We start from the raw sequence: 23,272 nt of genomic DNA on the forward strand, positions 1-23,272 counted from the left end.
AATTATGATTATTTACATATTGATACAAGCAAAACAAGATTGTACGCAAGTGGACGATGAATAGAATATGAATAATTGCATTAATACTTCGAGAAAAAATAATTCTCTTTATCCTTGGGCTATTAATCATCTTGTTTTCTTGGCTGGGAATGCTTATTGTGATTTTAGTCAATGGTAATTCTTTGAAACGAGAACAATAATTATTGGTTAACTAAAGCTTGTTTTGATGACGAAATATGTCTCCACATCGCCTGGTTATGGAACACAGACGGACAACTCAAAATGATGTAAGAAAATTTGGTCATCAGGACTGTATTGATTTCAGCCCAAACTAGAACTTGGTGATAATGTGAAGTTACATGTAAAATAAAAGTACCTAATTGATAAAATACGTCTTTTTCAGTACACTTTTCATCGTCGCGCGCTTACTCGTCATTGGTGGCGCCGAGCTTCTGGAGCATGCACTGCAGAATAAGGATTTGCATGGGGGTAGAGTAAGTAAGTACCTCGTACTGACAACAGAACCGTCAAACTCGGAACAAGTGAAGCACGCTCTCTCTCTCTCACGGGCGTCCGTAAGCAAAGCGCTACTTTTCGTGAAGCCTTACTAGCGGTACGCTCTCTAACTGTAAACCTCAGCAAACAGGCGATGGTTAGCCGTGTCTGCGTGTATTATAAACGTAGCGACACTGGATTGTAATTGTGGCTGTTTGTCCAAAGGGAAGCCGGAGAGGTTCCGCGGTCGATTAGTTGGATAAGCAAGAACTGATCATCTCCCCGTTGCCACAAAAAGCAAAGCCTCAAAAGTTCCACAAAAGTTCGATTGTGAATGGACTTTCCATCTTTAGCCTCGATTTACTGGTTCATCTCGGTCGCTTTTGGTGGACGTCCGTCTCATCAGGACTTATCCGTGTTACATTTTCTCAAACTGGTCAGCATCGGAAATATTGGATGCCAAGTTTGCGGTTGAGCTCCTTTTAAGTGAATGATCACCTCATCATGGTGTATTGTCATCAGTCATCGGTATTGTGATATATAGTTTTCGTTTCCCAAAGGATATTGATTCTTATTTGTGTCACAGTTCTTTTGAAGTACTTATGGGAACCCTTCTCCTTTAAGTCATATACCGTCACCAGCAGCGAGGAACAACTTTCAGGTTTCACTTGTCGACGCCTTAATCAACATCACTCCGGTCGAAGGAGGGATGCAGCGGTAGAGGTTTTTGCGCCCTTTAGGCGACAACGTGCTCTTAGAGGATTACCACAGTGGTCAATCGTAGACAAAGGTTGGCGTCCACTCACAAGGAATTATATATTCTCCCCTATTCATCTTACTCACGCATATTGAGAATCATTCTTGTTTTATGATTTCGTGTTTGTGGATATACTCAACACATCGCGCGTAAAGCGGAATGAACAGGATGTATTATTAAAGGAAAATTTTGATATTTATATATATTTCGCTTCGTCAGTTCCACAGGAATCTCTTGGATATTATATATGTGAATATATTTGCAGGAAACATCTGGTAAGATGAAGAATCTCGTACTTGGAATCATGTTAGTAGCACTTGGTGCTTCTTGTGCTCAGGGCATAGGTGACGGTGAATGCCCAGGACTTTGTAATTGCTATGGAACCACCGTCAATTGCCGGGATAGAGGACTCCATGAGGTTCCAAGAGGAATACCACGGGGAACAGAAAGATTGTAAGTATCTATCAATATTTGCTTCTCGCCTTCTACGGTCCTACCACCATGACCACTTCCACCACCACCATCACGACTCCGCCCCATCACCCCAACTACCCACCATATATAGGCCTGCCTCCTTACTAGTCTAACGTGGAGAGATATACATGTATGTAATGCATTTTCTACTATTTAGATGTAACATATAATTGCACACCTAACAACACATACACGTATATAGCTACTATACCACCACCATCACCACCAAGTCCACCACTATCATCACCACCACCACAACTACTACTACTACTACTACTACTACTACTACTACTACTACTACTACTACTACTACTACTACTACTACTACTACTACTACTACTACTACTACTACTACTACAACTACTACTACAACTACTACTACTTCTACTACTACTACTACCACCACTACCACCACCACCACTACTGCTACTACCACTACTACTACTACCACACCACCACCACCACCACTACTACTACTACTACTACTACTACCACCACAACAACTACTACTACTACTACTACTACTACTACTACTACTACTACTACTACTACTACTACTACTACTACTACAACTACAACTACTACTACTTCTAGTACTACTAGTACTGCTACTACTACTACTACTACTACTACCACCACTACCACCACCACCACTACTGCTACTACCACACCACCACCACCACCACTACTACTACTACTACTACTACTACTACGACTACTACCACCACCACCACCACAACTACTACTACTTCTACTACCTTTTCCGCGCGGAGATCCCGGAGGCAGGGGGTGACGTGTCCCCCCTCGATTTCCATATTTTTGTTGTTGGTTTAAAGGAGCCTATGGAACAGGGTCGTCTCGTCACCCCCCCCCCCCTCTCGTCGGACCAAATATCTCATACTACAAATGCCCTTTTGCCATCACTAAACTACATGTTAAAAAAATGAAATTAACTTGCAGCAACTAAGCGCATGAACTATGAAGGTACGATTGACATTCTAAATGTTGGTTGTATTCATTTAGGTCTAAAGAATTATGCTCAATTCTTTAAATTGACTAAATGTGACAGGTTGGTAACGGTCTCCGAACTTTGTTCTCTGTATTATCATTTCGTTATGAGCAAGGTTATTTAACACTATATATCACTCTCATGAACATCCAAATATATATTTCCCTATTACATCTACAGGGAAGGTCTCTAGATTCGGTCAGCTTTGATCTAGCAAAAAGGATTTGATACGATAAGGTTTTATTGATTTTTATCTGTCAACTCCGTGAATGCAACGTTGAGCTTCAACTGTATAGGGTCTAGTGCAAACTCCCTAGAAATAAGTACAATGGAACAGAAAATAAGATTGTTCTCTTTTCTTATGCCTTGTTTTGCTGTTTGTGATCCGTGCCGACAAACAAAACTATGTTTTCTTTACAAATATACATCAATGAGATACAAGGACCTTATATCAAAATGGAAGAAAAGAATCGGCAAAGTTGGCACAATATCTTCGACAAATTCTCAGGCATAAAAAGATGGTGGGTCTCTCCGTCTTTTGGGTTGATTGTTGAATCGGATCCTGCCCACAATAGACGCAGAGAAAGATTACACTTTGATGAAAGAAAATTTTCAAGGTTTTTCATGAATTGAAATTGGTGGAAAGTAAATTTTATATCCAGCTCTTTGAACGGTAGCTTTCAAGTTTCAAGAACGTTATGTGCTCAGATGTAAAGAAAAAAAAGTATTGGTATAATAATGTAATACCAAGTTGAAGGTCTTGATCGATAAACATAATATAGAACTCGGAGAAAGTTTTATTTCAAGTCAAGCATGACTCAAATCAAATATAAGCTATTCTTATTACATAAACTCCCCATTTTACAATGTTATTATGTAGCCAGTGCTTTGAAAATGTATCTATATAAGTTGTCTCACTGTTTTCACTCAGAGTATACATGGTATATACCCAATATACAAAGACCTGCCGAAAATAGTGGATGATAATACTTTCACCATTTCAACCGCACGTAACGCACTTCATCCGACTTAACATGCTTCATATATTATAAGTAAATCAATAACGTAAATTGACCATCGAGCGATCAGTCTATTGAATTATCATCACATTTAGAAACTATGTGTTTTATAGAACAGCATGTTTTTATTTATTATTTTAAAGTTGATACAAGAAAACTGTTGATCAACTAAGCACAATAGGACACAGTCACTGATGCTGTTGTTTTTAAAAGCAATTGTTCATTTCCTTTCTTCAATCAAAATGCAACTGATCTGATTCTGAAGAACCAAGTACAAGTTACTCCATAGTAATTCTATTCTGCCATTTGTCAGTTTCCAATTACACAAGGATCCCCTCTCCCCATTTTAAAGAAACAGTTACTGTCAGAAAGCCATTTCTGAACAATTCAAATGAATTGATCAAAGCGGAAAGGAAACTTAAAAAAAAATCACTAAAATATGTATTGAATAGGGTGAATGCAAATGTTGAGATTTGCACCTATAATTTTTCAAATTACATGCATTCTCGCATGATAATAAGGAGATCGCAATCATCGGATGGTTTAAAATATGATGTCTACATTGAGAAGGTAAACCCATTGAGAATGAATTCCGTGATTGTAGCTTTACCAAGTCATGCACCGTGTCCCATTCGTTTTTTACCATGTCAAAAGCTTCATAAGCCACAACTTTTGAAAACACAACACCAACAAAGCGGGTTCCGCAAACGTCATGCAATACTGCAGTAATTATCCCGAACCTTACAAAAGGGTGTTTGGTGAAAACAAAATAATAATGGATATAAATCGATAAGTGAAGGGAGCAGAACTATGCAAATATCATTTTATGCGACGGTTGAGATCTTATGGAGTATAGACCCAACGATCTTCGAGTCGGTCCATTGATTACTTCTTTTCGGACGGATGTGCGGAGTGATTTTCTCATGGTAAAAGAATGCATTTATCTCGACATAGATTTTGCAATGTTACAGCTACAGACAGCTTCAAAATAGAAGTAATATTATAACTACAGTATATTCGATATCAGCTGTCATTAGAGAGAGACGATTAATGAGCTGAATAATAATCACTTAACACTGCAAGAAAGTGTGCATTCTGGGCCAATTCTAATATTTTTTCCTTTTTTGTTCATTTTGTGACAATAAGATGTCGGAGTCTTTCATTCACTCGACGTAAGATTTTCCCCTTTAGACTGATTTATAATTTCACCAAAAATGAGAAAATGAAAACTTTCTAACGTAATCGTGTTTATAATGCTTCGGATTCTGCGCTCATTCTATAAGCAGATCATTGCCCATTTTCTTTGTACAGCGTAATATCACTATTAGCTAGATATTCTTGCTGGGATTTTAGTATTATCATTGGTTATACTAGTATATTGTCATGTACATAATACCATTTTTCCATTATATCAACTCATGCATGAAGAAAGTCAAGCATGGGTAGTGAACTCATCTGGTGATGGATATCTGTGAACACTCAAAAGTAGAACCACATCCATTTTTAAGAAGGTTTCACTACCTATAAAAATCAAGCCCTATAATACACCAATATAATACACACGCTTAAGTGTACACTGACAAAAAAACGTCCATATTTTGAGGACAAATTCCTGGATTGCTGTCATTATTTCAACGGTGTCATAGCTTGTCCAAACTACGGAGGAAGTTAAGGTGGTCCCTCCTTCCGTTTCCATGGATACTCATGACTTTCACACCTGATTGCGCTTGAGTTTGGAACATGATAAAGTAATTAATTGGTATTTGACATCCTCTCTATATGGCAATTTATCAAACGATGTGAAATATGTACCGCACCGATGTACATGTTAGACCTTGGAGCGATTAGTATTGAAGTTCATAATAGGTGCATGTGAATTTGATGTTAAAGGTATTATTCAATATCTTAAATTCAGAAAATTTGGCAAAAATCTGCCGAAATGTAATGTAATTTTACGTTCATGCATGTGTTTCGTAAAAACACCTCCGTACTCTCAAAAGCGTATTCCCTTGCTTTCTGTATCAGGCGATCCGTCGAAGCTCTCCTCAAAAGCAATAATCCCCCATTGTGTCATGAAGAAAACCGTAGTTGACACCCCTTTCAAAGTGAAGTATAGCGATTTAATGATGTGAAGAAGCGATCAATGCTTGTTTACTTTGAGAAAAAAACGAGTTAAAGCTTCGACGACCAGCATGCCACGAAGGTGTGCAGTATTAGCATCTGATGGAGCCTAAAGAACTTAGGAATTCTCTTTACCCAATAGCGTAATATTAATTAAAAACCTGATTGTCTAGTAGGCCTTTTCTTACATCTTTCATGCCTTTTAAATTTGTTTATCAGAATTCTGTTCTTTGAATTCCTTAAAGGAAAGATTTTCCAGGTTAATGATAAATTATATGACGAGAATTTAAGAACCTTTGCTATATCGGGACGACACATCTGAAAATGCCCTTGAAAGTAAAACAGATTTTTCTGTTGATTAAATTTCAAACAAGAACGGTATTCGAAATACATGCTATTTTCCAATTCCATTTGTCGATCAACTGCACATTCCAAAGAGTTTAAACAAGTATTTTTGTTCGAGACCAGATAAAACACACATTGGTTGTTATTCGATAATTTTAGAGCATAAATACGCAACATTCCATATCTAAGACTAGATAATATTACTTATACTGTCAAAAGTCTCATTGTTCAAATTTTCGTCTCATCTTTCGTATGTCACTTTTTCACGTCATTCTCATAATACTACATTCTCATTCTTTTATAGCTATTTCCCTCTTCACCTTTGCCTTATTTCCCATATTTCTTATATTGGATTTCCCTTTATAATTTTCATTAATCTCTTTGCCAGCCACCCTCCTCCCTTACCCCTCCGTCACTTTCTCTTGCAGTATAAACCCTTTTGTTGGCTTTATTTCATTCTGTTTATATTCGTGCCGTGCACGTTGTCGTTATTACCCCCTTTCTCCCCCTCCATCCCTCCCCCTCCCTCCATTCTTCCCTGTGCTCCTTGATCTCCCCATCACCCTTTCATTTCAGGGGCAGGGGTTAAATTGGGAGACATTCCCTAAACATTAACCTTCCTGCTAGCAACGAAATAAACACGCATGTAACTGAACTCAACCACGTCACTCACTAATATTCTAACTGATATCAAAGTCATATTTTTATTGCAATTTCTACCGAAATGTCAAGTTAGGCGTGTTATATATTACACCGGTTATCTATTACCCATTGTGTGTGATGCAGTTGGCTTCATGACCAATTTGGTGATTATGATCTCTTTAAATCACGTTGAATGACTTCAATCTGTATTATGTTCGCAATTCTGTTGAAATTTCCTTTCTAGAAAACGATTATCCCGCTGGTATAATCGTAAATCAGTATAAATAGATCTCAACTAATGATATTCGTTCATAACATATAGACCTGTAAGTTATTACACATATTTTCTATTTGTTTCTGGATCTGAACAGAATGGCCTACACCAAATTAAATGGACACGTTGAACGATTTGTGCATTTCAAAAAGAGTTAATGACTTTACACTGTTCCGTATCGGATAAGGTTGTTTCATATAGATAAAACTTGAAGAACTTGAATATGAAAAGGAACAGGGGGTTAAATCATTTTAATAACATGAAATATCGTTAAAATATGCAGCTGGATTACGTTTACCATAAATAAACATTTTGTAAATACAACTTTGTACTGAAATTGAATTGAATTTAATGGCAAATATAATTATAATATGACAAAATAACAGAAAAAGTAAATCTATATTGTTGTAACTATAAATTAAGGCATTTAACATTTTGAAATATGAAAAGCCGCACCCACCTACCCAAAACTTTTGAATGTTGTATATAAAATTTCTAAAAAGAAATCGGCGTCCTTGTAACTTGTTATACGTTATTTGCAGTTTCAGGCGTTGCATCCGTGTGTCAGAAACCGACCTAAATATTTAAGTGGTATGTGCTCCCTCTTATATTATAATCCGAAACACGATCCTACCTTCTTGAAACGTGTTTTTTTTCCAGAAGACTTTAATTACGAAACGCTGCATTCAACTCAAAGGTCGATACCTCCACGCCGATATCATAGGCCTACCTCCTGCGCTAAAATAAATATGACAAAATACATAAACGAATTAAAAAAAGATTTGTTCAGCAAAGAAACTTTTCCGCAAACCTATCAGCACAAAGAAAGCAATTTCTATCAGCTGTTTGCATTGATTGTTTACTTGGAAGTTATGTGTTCACACTTGAAACACCAAAGTACGATGAAAAGTCGATCTTACATTTTTTGACGAAAGTGCGAAAATCGGATGAGTGAGAAATTGGTTAAGCCCCATCGCGTTTCTGTCCACTCTTTAAACCTGTCCAATCCTTTTTGTATTTTCTTCATGTTTTTGAGGAGGTAGATCGTGAGTGATACAATGGATGCGTTGCCCCGTGAACGGAACTGTCATTTTTGGCAGTAAATACAGAAATGTTACTCATCTCCCAGTTTAACGTTCCCACTTTACAACCATGTACAACAACTCTCTGTTCACCTTTTCTGTCCGGGTATGTTAGGCATGTTAGGTACAGGTGCAAATTTGCCCAATACGTCGGCCCAACAAAGTTATCTCGTTCTTGGAAAATCAGAGTTGAAATGCGGGAGGGTGTGGCTGATATGCTTTTGACTTTCCAATGTAGTAACACGAATGATTACAGGAGAGGGAGATGAATTGAAAAAAAAGACGCAGAAGAAAACAGACAAAATAAAGAGTTGAAAACTGTAAGATTAACCTAAGCATTGAAATAAGGAGAATATCAAAGATTAGTACATGAAGACGACAAAACAATAAAACACGTTAAGATGAATGAACTAAACAACATACGGAAACCAAGAATTGCTATGAACAGAAACATTACCAGACTGGTAATTTTTATTTTCAGAGCAGTTTCGCGTAATGAATTTAAAGTCAGCTCGCTAGGATACACTCCGTATATCTCATTTGCGACTATCATGTTTCTTTTCTTAAAAAAAAAAAAATTATCTGATGATGATGAAATCACGTTTGTCATGATTGTGGTTATGTGATATTATTAGCTTCATTTTCTTTCTTATTTCAGATACCTCAGCGAAAACAATATAACGAGAATACGAAGGAGAGATTTCGATGGTTTGCAGTCACTTCGAACGTTGTAAGTGTAATTATTTTTTCTATTACATTGATCGTGTTGATTGGCCTATAAGCGTTGACCCATTTTGCTTAGAAAACGACCCCCTATTCTGAGATAACACCCGTGTCGTTGGTTGAAGTATCTGAATATCTCGTATCATTATGATAGTGAAGTATTCTGTAGTTTGAGCTGGGAATGGAATTAGTTTGAATGTAAACACAATCTGTTGAACATTACAACAGAACTCAGCAATCTATATAATTACCAAGTACTACAATTTGTTTTGAAAAGAATATACCATGTTAAAAGGCAACTATTTGAATATAATTTGACATGACTAAAACAACCCAACATACCCAAGAAAGGGTGAAATTAGATTAAAAAGAAACACCGTGAATAACCCCCGTTTTTTAACAGAGTAGTCCCTTATGATCTTCCTGTGTTTTCTTCCCAATCTAGACATCTCATGAACAACCAAATAGTTCACATCGAAAGAGGAGCATTCACAGACCTAATTACTGTTGAACGCCTGTAAGTATAACAAATATGAACAATAATTTTTTCTTCACTTTTTGCCATTTATTATTTTCAAGCAACCAACCCCTTCAATAAGCAATTAGGCCTATTTAAAATGGCAAAGTGTGTGTTTTGTACAAAATACAGATATATTTTGTATTTCGTTATGGAATTGACATATTATATATAGTCTTTACAAGTAGATGTCAAATGTGATGAAGTGGAATAAAATATATAAAAAGACAATATTAAATTTGTCTTGTAGACTTGTTTTCTCTGGTCGTTGATTTCGTGAGATTCAGATAATCAGAAGTACACTTTTGTTGAATTCCCCAATATAATTTCAAACACTTAGATCCGTTACAGAACGCTGTAGAGAATAAGGCGACACACGATAGAGCTATAGCAATTGGGATCACGTCTGTCGGTCCGCGAGTACCGAGTATTCTTTGAATCAGATTATTGGCAATTATGTTTCGTGTTCCAAATACACTAAACAAGGATTTACAGATTTGCTTTCGGTTCATTCAGACACAGACAACTCTCGATTTTAGTGTGGATAGATGAGAGTAAACGAAAAATATTATAATTAAAGATCTATTTATTGATTTGTGATTTTTTTAAAATCATCGTTGATGTTGCATTATAATTATTTTATTCCATCTTAAAATTTTGTATTTATTTTGTAAGTTATTTTTTCTCTTTATGTGAGTATTATTGTTCTTTATTTTGCATTATTGATTTTTATTTATTTATTTATTTATTTATCTATGAATGAATGTATTTATTTATGTATTTTATTTCATTTCATGTTATTATTATTATTATTATTATTATTTTTTTTTTTGGGGGGGGGGGGGGGCTGGTGCAGCCACTGAAAAAAAAAGTATTTTTAGTTCGGTGACTGCACCCAATTTGCAGACTTCAACATCTTTCGTCCAGATTGTCAGTGTATTGAATGAAAAAAAAAATGCAGCCCGTGTTGGTACGAGGCACCTGTATAGAGCTGCCGTCAGTGCAATGCTGCAAGGCGCGTCTGATAGGTTGAAAGTTTTGTTGGACTATTCCTATTACATTATAGGGGTGCTTATATATTAAACATGTTAAACATCTTATCATATTTATCATAATTATCAGAGTTTTAGTTACCATTTCAATAATAAAGTGTTTGATTAGTGTAGCCAGGATTTATCAACGTAGCAATTTCTTGGTGATATGATATTAATTTTATTGGAGGTAATAATTGGGCCCCCTTTAGCGAATATGGATTTTCCTAGCCTTTGCTGTGTTTACTTTTCCGGTGAGAGCCGATGGAACAAGAAGATGAAGCTTTCCAGGTTTTGCTTAAATCTAATCTTATGATTTGTTATCAGAATAGATAATTAATGGGCCGCTACTCGGGTATGTGCAGGTTTACTCTCCTGTAAATGTATATTTGGTGATATTTTGAGTGAATGTTATTAGAGTTATGCTTTGACCTCTGTCCCACATATTCGTTTTTGTGTTATGATTTGTGCATGTGGACGTGGTCACGCAGTCGCAGAGCCAGGCAGAGTCTCCAGAGAGAGGTCATGACCGTCCACCGGCGCATCCGCAGTTTATGCTCAATCACGGATACACAATCACAATTCCGTGATACATTTAAACGTGAAGTTCACTTTGATACTTAGTTGGTTTAAATATATGCCGAAAAAATTACAGAAAAATAGGCCCTACATATGAAGTGTGATAATTAGCCACTGAAAGAGTTGACTGTTGTAAAAATGAATATTTTTTTTCTTTCAAATTTAACTAATTTGTACGTGGCGTTAGAAATGTCTGGGGGTGGTGGGGGGGATGCTTAGCCTATATATGTATGATACGTATGTGCCGCAGTTGAGACCCCCATTTTCAGCTTCAAATTCTGTTCCAGAGCATCACCAAATCAGAAAGCCATAGAGAGTCCTTTTTTTTTCCATTCCGGAGACCCTAGAATTTGTGATTTCTAGTTCCAATTAATGCCCGCCCACTAACTACTCAGTCTCAGCCGGTCGTAGCGGCGAGCTGAATCGGCGCAGAGCCATAGCGCCAGGTCCGAAGCTCCCCGCGCCTGCAGCTACATGTAGCTAGCTTGCGCTAGCTCGATATGAATCTACCAAGACGCGCTCAAGTTTTTTTCCATAGCTGCTACCAATTACGCCTACGATCTAATGAGTTCTAGAGACCCCCTTTTGTCATGTGGTCAGTTCCAGAATATTGCATTTTAAGCAATTGTTGATCCAAGAGCCATTCCGGAGACCAAGATTTAGTTCCAGAGCCCCCTATTTTCGTTTTTGGTGTGGCACATAAGTATCATGTTATAATTTGAGTACCCCCCCGGGAAATGTCACATTATTCAATTTACAGTTTAAGTCTGTAACTTGCAAGCAGCTCTCTCCATGCCCATGCCCATAGTTATCAGATGATATACCCCCACAAATAAATTTGCTTTAATTTTTTGAGAAAAGGACATTTTTTTTTGCATTTTAGTTTTCCATGACGTGTGGATGGCTGCTTGTTTACATGTATATATGTCACAAAATTATTTAAACCAACCTACCATTAGAGAGTGAACTGAACACCACCTTTGATTTGCTTAAGTCTGGGGGAGGGATGGTGTTTCACAAAGAATTAAGTGTGACTCTTCTGAAAGTTATGCTTAAAATAAATGCTGATGTACACATGATGTATAATGTACAATCTTTTTGATTAATACGCAATGGTGCGTGTCCTCCTAGTATGATTTGACCAATGCGGTGATCCCTTTTATGCCAAGCAAAACTTGGACTTTATTTTAAGTGCTACTCTAAGTCACCCTCATGTCCTAGCTCTTTGTGAAACACCCTCCAGGTCTAGTACTGACTGTACCCTGTACCATTTGAGGTTAGTATAATTGGGAGTGTGTTGTGTCTCGTCTATGTCAACTCTAGCTTCAGATTAAGAGTCTTCAGCATTGAAGAAAACCGACTACAGAAGGCTCTACATTGGTGTACAGTGAAGAAGAAACAAAAAATTGCTGTTTCATTCTCATTCATATTATAAATAGAGAAGAGAACGCCGTAGTAGACTGACTTACGTGTCAGGAGAAATATGGATATCTAGGCTTCTGACTTCGATGGGGGTTTCAACCATGTTTGTTAAAAATTCTTTAAATTCTTCTTCTCGAGTCACCCTATAAACTGGGTGTATCTGTTCTAGAAATTTATTTAGAATCAATTTCTGACACTTCTATATCAATTTGAAGATGTTAGAACGCTAGTGCAGGCTCTATCAAAGTAGTTCTGTGTATTAAATATTGAAATTACATTTTATGAAGCTCATGGATTAGAGAAATAAAATTCTGTTTCTTAAAATATTATGTCAGGCTGTCACTTTGGTAATTCTTGGAAATTGACTGTTATTTGAATACTTATGCCTACATGTTTGTATTGTATGCGGTTACACCCATAATCCCCCAAACTGGCCATGCCATTGTTGGTTGAACTTTCTTTTTTGTTTGTTTCAAGGACTCTGGGATCATGTTAAAACTGCAGTTTATTTAGCTCAAATTCCAATGGAGTAACCTATCTGCAAAAACCTGCCATTCATTCATTCAAGAAAAGGTATCGAGGGGGAAAAAAGAAAAGTAGGAAGGAAAGAAACCTGGCATAAAAGCATCAGAAACCTAATCCCACTTCAGTAAAAATTGACATCTTCTTCAAAGGTATTCTAGTGTCTGTCAAATGTCCCTGTGCTTGAGTTACAGTGTTATGGGTGCTTTTGCTGGGTGGGCTTCATATGAACCTACATGTAGGGTGGAGAATAGGCAAAAATAGGAGAGAGAGAGAGGGGGGAGCTGACAAATAAAAGAAAGATCAATGGAGGGTTGGGGAAACTCTTAACCAAACTGAAAAAGGAGCCTTGTTTACCCTGTCATGTTTACTGCGCTTAGCAGATTTGCATTGCTAGTCTGTATTACAAAGTCATCAACACAACTTAAGGGCATTCTTGTAGCTTTCACTCTGCTAGAATTGAATTGCAAATTCTCATTAAGGGAAATATTTCATTGAGAATGGGTGTCTGTCGGTTTCAAGGACTGGTTATAGAAAGGGGGGCACTTCAGTGGGCAAATATGTAAATCCCTGGTGCAAATAATGAACAGCAGAACACTGATGGATAGGATATGGTTAGCCCAATCACTGACTCACTGATATATTCAATCAATCAATGCCCTTATAAGGTAATAAGATAGCCTACCAGCGATCGTCATTAATAAGTGAATCTTGTAAGAAATTATGCATTGTTTTATGTAAGTTATCCACTTGGCTCATCAAAATATCTCAATCAGCAGTAAAAATTTAACAGTGTTATTGCTGATAAAGTCATATGAGGTACATTTATTATAGCGCTCCCTTGCCTGCAGTTTTGGAATATCTAGTTGACTCATTATATTGAAGAAGCTAAAATATGTATCAAATTTGGAATAATACACTTGAGGAATAGGAAGTTCTGGTGCAAATACAAAGTAGGTTCTTGGACGTTGCCTGTATCCTTCGTGTTGTGAATCATCTTTCCTTTGTAGTGAAAAGGTCTGTGTGTCATGAGAATTTTGCATAAGTTTCAGATTTCTTTGAAACCAATAGTGCATTTAAGCTAGGAAAGATGGGCGCATCGCTTCATGGCTTCTTTGTGAACCAGTCTGCGGAGGTGTAATATTGCAAGTGTCTCAAAAAGAAAGCCTATAGTGTGACCCATGCTGTGTCTCAAACCACCTCTTGCTCTCAGACAGCGTCGTCGGAGATAAAAGAAACAGCGGACTTCTCGCAGGGCAGGCTTAATGGACACATGCATTGAAGCTATTAACGTAACCGTGGAAGTGACTTGCAGGCCGGCGATCAATAGTCATCCAGCGCATAATTTCATTAGGAGAACTCCTTTGAGAGTTCCACGTTTTGTAAATTGAGTTAGGAACCGGGGACTGCTTTGAGTAAATACTGGGGTTACTGAGGCCACTCAGCGAGGATGGAGCCGGGGGAGTCTCTGCCGTAAAAGGCGACGCTTAGGTCGTTCACTGGAATCATACAGAGATAATTCCTTGTTACTCATCCCAGGAATGTTCGTTGAATGATAAACATGATCCTCTTTTCCCCTTGCCCCCTAGAGGATAATTTGATTTTCCACCCATTTGAGTACCATACAGAATCAACCTTAAACTACTCTCATTTTATTTATTTTTTGTTCTCATAAGTATGCCATCGATGACATTGGATATCAGTGTGTTCAGGGAGACATGGTAAACTGGAAAAACGTATATACTTGTGCAATTTGTATTCCATATATCTGATCCGTTCTTTGATAATTTCTGTGAAAAAAATGGCAAAGCTACATGTATGTCGACTGACAATCTAAAGGTTAAAAAAGCAAACAATAATTTGTGAGATATTTTTCCAAACTACTTTAACGGTAATCTATCCTCCATGAATTGCTGCACTGTAGAATACTTATATTTAAGTTATTAATGACAACATGCATTTATATCATTTTTATTTTAATGATACATTGTTATCTAAGTTAGATATAGACTTTTTATGAAATATAAGCTCCTAATCCTAAAACATGCATATTGCATTGAATTTGAATTTATTTATATAATGCAAATTGATTCACTAGAATTGATTATTTAACTAAAATAATTTAATGCAATTATATATGTTTCATTGTTTATATATATATATATATGTATAATTGTATTCAATTATAAATATTTGATATGAATAATGACAATTGAACTGTAAAGCTTGAGGATTTATGTTGCACTGGCAAGAAATGTGAATATATATATTTTACTAATCAATTCAGAATAAACCTAGAATATATTGAGGATAAATATAATATACTAATTTTTTTGTATTTCACTGTGCTTGAAACATCTGGATATAGTTGCCAGCAATACCACCCCAGAGCTGCCCCATGACCAGAGCTGGTCCTTATCCCCGAGCTCCTTGAGATTCAGAAGCAAATGATACATTCCAGAAAGGAGTTTGGCAGAAAAATGGGATGTTCACATCTTAGACTTAGAAACGCATAGTCAAAAAGCCTTTTAGATCTACCTAAAAAAAGAATGCAAGAACATTTAATTTTGATTCATTATATTGGGCGAAATGCTGGTCACTTGTGCTGATACATTCTTGTAAAGTTTTATTTTGCTTTGTGTTCAATTTCTACATTATATGAGAGGGAAAATATGCATCTGACAACTATCATTACAGATAGGAGAATGAAATAAGACAAAAATATGTAAGGGAGGGGTGAAGATGAAGGAAAATTGTAATTTGAAGTGCATTGGAAATATTAGTGAAAAGAAATTATGGAGCAGAAAAAAAACTCAACTTGTTTTTGTTGTACATGTACTCTTTTCTAGTGAGATATTCAGAAGGGGAAGCAGACATTGATACAGCAATGAAAAAAACCCTCCCAAAACATTTCTTTGCACCCTTTAAAAGTCCCTGGCTTGCATCTCTTCTTCGTTTGGAGATGACCTCATTGGTTGTTCTTGGCTGTCAAAATTTTGACACTTTGTTTGGCCTTTAATCTAAATGGACAATCTGCAGGTTATTTCAAAGATAATCAAATCTCCTACTTAACAGAGTAGTTAACATTGGATTACAATAAAACTTGGTACCAGTTTGCCTTGATACAAGTTCATTTGATATTCATGAAGTAAAATAAAGTGAAGATGCCATCTGCATTTTCCCATTGATCATGTTGATTCTTAATTCTATAATATCAACAAAATGTTAGTATAGATCAGAAAGTTTGATCATGTATGAATGACACAGCGAACACTTTTTAAAAACACTTGAGTAAGTTTTTTAGTGTCAGGTCTTAATATGCATTGAGTGTAGTTCTTAAGTAGTGTAGGGTAGATGAACTTGTACAGGAGTATGGGGTTGGCATAAGGAGGGAGGTGGCAGTTCGACTACGGCTGCGTTTATGCGACCTCAAGCCAGAATCATGATTTGAATCATGATTCAAAACACAAACATGAATCACAATATCACAGAATCAGCGTTTAGACGACCTTCAATTCAATGCTGTTTCTCCTCAGATTCGGGCCAATCCAGTGCGCATCACTAGTGCGCAGTTTGACAGAGGAAGTTTTTCGCACGTGTTTCGGCTCTCGAAAAATCTTTTGCTTCCAGAATTCAGTCTATACCTCATTTTGTTTACTTCTATCATATAGGGTCCATATGCTTCCATTCATCTTGTTAGTTTATCGAAAATGGTGTTCGGAAGTGAATTTCAGCGTAGATCCAATTTAATATTGATAATGTATACTCAACAACAACTGAGATCATTGTCTGTCCAGTTAATTCATTTACTAGAAGTTGAAGACGTGACCAAAAATGAAAAGTAGTGGACGATGCGATGACCAACACGGAACTTGAACATGACAAGAAATGCATGCATAGTACATAATCATGTACATACAATGAGCATATAGAGCGCCTTGAGCTTGGCAAGAGTCAAAACGAAAGTAGCCCGACACAGTGAGGTCATAGAATCATGATTCAAATCACGATATCGTTTATTCGAACATTTTCGTACGTGATTCTGCAGAAACGTCTTTCCAAACGCCCCTTTTTTTGTGTTTCATGTTTGTGATTCTAATTATGATTATATTCAATTTCGACTAAACGCAATCGTGATTCTGCAGAATCGTGATTTGAATCATGATTCAGATCATGATTCTAGGGTAAAAAAGTGGCGGATAAACGCACCCCGTTACTGCTTCCCTTGTGTAACCTGTTGCTTAATACTTACCTGAATTAAGACTTTCCTGCATCATTTTTCGCTCTCCTCCGCTCATCATAGAGAAAGAAATATGTTTTACTAGGGCTGCTAGTGTGATAGTGCAATCACAATCATTTGCTTTTAATGTGGGAAAGAAAAATGATAGAATTATGACTGTATTTTTGTCAGGCTCCTATTTTGAGAAAAAGGTTGAAAAACACACAAAGTGACATTCAAACAGTTTTATGTATTTTTTAAATGTAGAAAATTGCAATAAATCTAAGGTGAATTTGACCCAAAGAGTAAAATAAGGACATTCCAGGTAATCTTGGGCTTTGATGGGTTAGTGTTTCACTGAGTGAGAGCCCACTATTGAAAGCAGGTTAAGTGTCCAGGTGGGATGAAGATGGAATTCAAAGGGGATATCAATATGCTAGTACAGGGTATCCAAAGAAAAAAAAGAAGAAGTAGGACATGCATGTTTAATGCTTTTCATTTAAATGTGAAAACTCCAGAAACATAAAATTCATTAATTGTACATCCTGTGAAATGTCTACTTATATACAGTCAGCTGACTCCAGGACTGGAGGTCAATCAATCTCTAAAATACCCATTTTATTCTTTATACGAAGTAATGTAATTCAATCATTTTAATTGTCTATAATGACTATTATTTCTGAAGACTGAGGACTTGAATTTATTGTCATTGCTGAAATGAAGACAATGGTGAAAAAAGACTTGATTGTAACATTGATGAAATGTCAGACACATTTATGGTTTGTAGATACTGACGAAGGTGGGGGATTTTGTCTCTGGAATACTATGGATTTTTGTTAGGGGAGGTAGAGAGGGAGGGAGGTTACAAATTGGCTGCGACACATGATACGCAGGATCAAAGGGAAACAGTGCCAACCCCGTGAATCGTCCACCTGCAAGTTGTCAGCAGGAACGATCTTTGACATCCCCATGTGGAGAGGCTATTAGCCGATCTTCAAGAGTTGAAGGAGCTAAATGATACCAAATCTCATCAAAATAAAAGAGTTTATGTGACTGCAGGAGTTCCAAACGGCCGGTCGGCACGTTTCAAATTTGTCTCGGCTTTGATGCGCTTACAGCGCTAAATGTCAGAATAGTTGACGCGAACATGAGGAATGTGAGCAGGTTCTGTCACAGAATGGAGCAAAATGCCCCCTGAAGAATTCTATGTTTGGAATCCTTTTGGTCATATCTGTTCATGGATATTCTTTGCAAAGATTGATGTGGCATTAAACAAGTGTGATCTGGAGGTGAATGCCAATGATTGTTATTTCTAAAGCCCTGTGATCTATGCTCTGGGGCTTTGCATTGAGATTTATGTGTGGGAACGCACACACTAAAAAACACAATTCTTTTTTCATACTTGGTGTGGACTCCTACCAAGAAAATTATCACCAAGCAACACACATGAAATGTATAAAAGATGAAATTAACTTTACAGATTTGAAACTTAATTTTTTAAAATGAAGAATTGATTATAACCTGTTTCCCATATGTCATACTAAATAGCAAGAAGTGACAACTTATTTCATTATTAAATGCATGGTTGTTCTTTATAGAAATACAATTTTAAAGTGTATTGGTTATCAACATAATATCATTTACATCTGGGATTTAACAATATTATTACTATTCTATTTTTTGTTTTTGCAGGCGTCTGAACAACAACAAGCTTCAAAATTTGCCAGAATTATCATTTTCTAGAATGGATAATCTCTACAAACTGTAAGTGTCAAATTTTATGTTTGTTTTCATTTTTCCCTTTATTTTTTTGAAAGAGTAAAGACTGAAATTCATTCCAACCCTTGGAGATGCACCCCCTCTTCTTTGATTACTGAGGAAATCTCCCAATCCTATACAAAACATATTTGTTCTTTATAGAAAACCATTTTTAAGTATACATTAGTCATCAACATGTAACACCCTATGAAATCTGGGATTAAAACACAATCACTAGTGAAAGGGGGTGTCTGTTTATCCCTGTATTGTACGTCTTTATAGAAATGTTTTTTTTTGTGGTTGTGGAGTAAAGAAATCTCATCCTTCATTAGAGGATTTGGTGGTTTTAATCAGATGTTTAATGCTTCCAAACACAGTTATGTGAATAATGACTATCTTCTTCAAGGTTGAGTACTTCGTAATGATAAAAATCAATATGTATCTAGAGGAGTGCTCTGGAATGATGAGTGAAGCCCTTTCCTCCTATAATTGTTTCTTTTATAAACATCTTTCCTGATTTTCTTTTTATTGAGCTTAATCTGATGAGGATAAATTACAACTATGAAACATAGAAATTCTTTCATGTGATAGATATTTTCACCAAATCAAGAGGAATATTGCCATTATTGTATTCTGTTAAAATATATGTTATTCTTAATCAGATCTGTATAATTCATTCTTTATAATCTAATGTTTTTAAAATGAATTATCAGGTAATTCACAAGTCTTTTTTGAGGTTTCTAAAATCCTAAACTTATTTAAAGTGCCATCCTTGTATAAGCATAATGTACATCAAACTTATTTGTTTGTATGTTAGTCATGATCTGTAGCTACATGTACTGCTTTTTTTAAAACCAAACTTTAAATTTTAATTGAATTACAAGTGCTTAAGGTTTTATAAATTACCAAAAGGAGTCAGTGGTCTAGACACTTTGTTCACATTTTCTTTCTTAAAAGTGGCATATTGGATTGAAGAATTGAAAGATTATCACTATTAATCAGACCAAGTGAAGTTGTTTGGGCAAGAATGACAAGACTTTAATCCAGTGATTATACCCAAGATGAGCCATTTTACCAAGTTCTATTCAATTTGCCAAAATTTAAGCGAGAAAACGCTTTTTGAATGGGGATGTGATGTGGGTTTTAAAACATGCTTCAGTGAGCGTCATTGTTTTTATGTGTATTGGATGTTCTGGTCCTTATAAGTTTTGAAATCTGTTGGTATCTGAAAGAGAAACGAGTAATGAATTGACTCTCACCAAAGAATTTTATGTTTAGGGAAAAGTAACAAATGGGAACAAATGAGTAAGTTGATCGGTATATGATGACGGAGATGCACCTTTGAGAATTGATATGCGTAAACGTTAAAATGAAGAGAAGGAAATATTGAGAAAAAGGGAGGGGAAAGGTGAAGAATTAGAGAGCCCCCCCCCCCCAAAAAAAAAGGTTGGGGTATAAAATCTGATATCAAGCAGATAAGTGGATGCTAAAAAAGATGCAATTTTCATTTCTGTTATTAAAGGGGAAGGTGCCAAAGACATTCTCTAACTTTCAAATATTTGTACATACATCATCCAGCAGATTTATTAGAATTTATACCCCGACCAGACAAGATGTTCCAAATTAGCCTCTTATAGTGTGAGTATACTATTCAATTAGAGATATTTATGAGAGATTATCCCCTAATTCCATCTTGAGCCTTAGTACTAATTGGAGTGGGGTCTTTACAAAGCAAGGCAATATATGTAATAGAATGGATCACCCACATTGAATTTCTATATCAAAGCACTGTACCGCTATTAGCTATTGATCTTTTTCGATGTTTGGGAAAGTGGCATCAAGCTTAGTCGATGAATACTACAGGATCAGGATAGCCCACTTTGGATGCTAATTCGTGTAATAACCTTCAGACTCCGAAAAGGAAAGAGAAAAGGCAATACTGTAATTACATTAGTACTACATCCTATTATTGTGATTATCAAGGTTTTAAACCCCCACTTTCCACCGCAGGTTTCATCTATTTGGGAATGGATCTTATCCAGGGACAAACTGAAGTTAGCAAGCAGAAGCTTGCCTTTCAATGTTATAATGATTGGTAAATGTCATGAGTCCCAATGATTGATATGAAAGCATAAAGCCAAACCAAGAAACTACACAAGTTGTCTTTTTAGAAATCATGTTGGTATCATCATGTAGGAAACCTAAATAAAGCCTGTGTTTAAGCAATTTTCTCAAGTGAGAATCACAATATGAATCACATATCGAAACTCAAACACAAAAACACTGTAACTACAGGGGTCCGTTTCATAAAATGTAACAAATTTACAATAACAGTTAAAAATGCTACTGAAATCCTTCAATCTGATTGTCTGATAGTAAATTTGTTTCAGAATTTGTGCAATTGCTATCATTATAAGTCTTTATGAAGCGTTCAGGACCCAGAAGAGCATTCAATCACATTGTTTTCCCCGTCTTTTAAAGGCCACCCACCATGTATCTCAGATTTAAGTGAGTTTGAAGAAGGGGCCTTGGAGTGGATAGTAATACCTGTCCAAACCTGATGCAGGCCTTTGAAGAATCATCAATTTTGCTGCGCTTAATCAACACTTTTATCTATAGTGCCACTGAATTGTCTTTGAAATCGCTTTTAAACACCATTTCATGTCTTCATTTGATAGAGATATCTTTTTGACCGATGGAAAATTTATTAAACACAACATTATTCTTAACTATTATTAAAAAATTTGTTGAAAGCAGTGATTCTAGGATAAAAGTGTGTTGATTAAATAGCACAAAGCTTTTTAATCAACCAAATAGATTCAGAACTATGGTATTGTTCATATGACACAAAGTGCTTTAGTTTTATTCTCCAAATATTTGGGGGTTCTTGTACTTGATGCATGAAACTTGTCAAAAACAGAAACCAGTCAGAAAATAATGTAGAAATAGCTAGTGGAAGTGATCAAAGACGAAGTAACTTTAACATTTAGTTTGTCTCAAGACCATGTGGTCATACAGCATTCACATATTGAAACTATCCGTGTTCATGGAGCAGCAGGAATGGATCTCCAATACACTGTACCTGATTTTTTGACCAGGGTCTTCCTTAGATTGATTTAATGGCAACCATTTGGATGTGAAGCGTGATGCTGATGACATTCCGAGGGACAAGTATTTTGGGGCCATCATGTCATCTTCATCAATCTTTAAGGTCTGACTGATGTGGACCATCCTGTCTCATAGTATTCTGGTCTTGTATAAGGCATGGCAGTATCATCTAATGTCTCTTTGTGCTTCCAAAGATCTTTGGATATTTTTTACCCTGCCTTTAGCTTGTCAAGCCTTTATATATAGAATTTTGGAATTAATTCCTGCCAGGTACCCATTTACCTCACCTTTGTCGATTGTGGCAAATATACTTTAAAGTTTTAATAATGTATTGCCAAGTGACATTAGTGCATCAACATTTTTGAACCGATACCTTGTGGTTCAAAGTACAGATACTTATCCACTGGACCACAACACCCATTACAAGATGGCAGAGAATTCTGTATCATTTTGATGTCATATCTTCTCTAGATAACCATAATTTCTACCCTGTTCCCTTGATCCTGTGATGACGAAGGCATGGTATACATTCAAGGTCTCTACTAGATCATACTGATCTTTCTTGTATCAAACATACTTCATGTCTTGATGATGGTGAGAATCGTCCTTTGGGAATATCTTTCTGAGATCATTTTTTTTTCTAGCATTTCATTCAGAGTATCTAGTTAATGGCTTGATTAAGATGAGATGGGCCATGAAGGTCTTTCCTAGATCACTTTGAACTACATGTAGCTTAAGCATTTTCCTCAGAGTATCAGAAGTGATGTGGTTTACCTTAGTAGACATATACATGTAGATCTTGAAGACGGTCCTACCCAAGTCACTGATCTACTCCATGTATGTTTAAAAATGGGTTATTTTGGCTACTGGGTATATTAAATGTAAATGGGAATTTGTATGATACATCTTAAATACAGAACCTTGCAGGCATATATTGTTCATTCAAATTTTAGCAAAAGAGTAGGCGATCTATGAAGTAGTATTCTACATTAAATTGTTCGTAATGTCCCAATTTAAGCTACAGTTTATGTTCCTTTCATAAGGAGCAAATTTCTTTTGATCATTTTCAAATGATCATTCCACTTTAATTGCTAAAAAGATAAATGACCGCAAATTGAATTACTTCATGAAATGAGAAAAACAAAGTTTGTTTAAAGTTAATCAAACCCTGATAG

General features: G+C 36.2%; 1 protein-coding gene across 4 annotated transcripts in view; it reads left to right on the forward strand.

Moving 5' to 3' along the window:
- The first annotated feature begins 244 nt into the window (after nt 1–244).
- Nucleotides 245–23,272, forward strand: part of LOC129272457 (slit homolog 2 protein-like) — a 137,985-nt gene continuing 114,957 nt past the window's right edge. For 2 of the 4 annotated variants that reach the window (XM_064107454.1, XM_064107455.1), the window contains exons 1-4: nt 245–1,705; nt 8,877–8,948; nt 9,387–9,458; nt 18,924–18,995. In XM_064107454.1, coding sequence (XP_063963524.1) covers nt 1,533–1,705; nt 8,877–8,948; nt 9,387–9,458; nt 18,924–18,995 — 389 coding nt within the window. In that variant the 5' untranslated portion in view covers nt 245–1,532. Of the gene's footprint in view, nt 1,706–8,876; nt 8,949–9,386; nt 9,459–10,699; nt 10,845–18,923; nt 18,996–23,272 lie in introns of those variants that run through there. The other 2 variants (XM_064107457.1, XM_064107456.1) reach the window with 2 other exon arrangements.

The sequence above is a fragment of the Lytechinus pictus genome, chromosome 12 (genome assembly GCF_037042905.1).
Source record: "Lytechinus pictus isolate F3 Inbred chromosome 12, Lp3.0, whole genome shotgun sequence".
In the NCBI taxonomy this organism is placed as follows: Eukaryota; Metazoa; Echinodermata; class Echinoidea; order Temnopleuroida; family Toxopneustidae; genus Lytechinus; species Lytechinus pictus.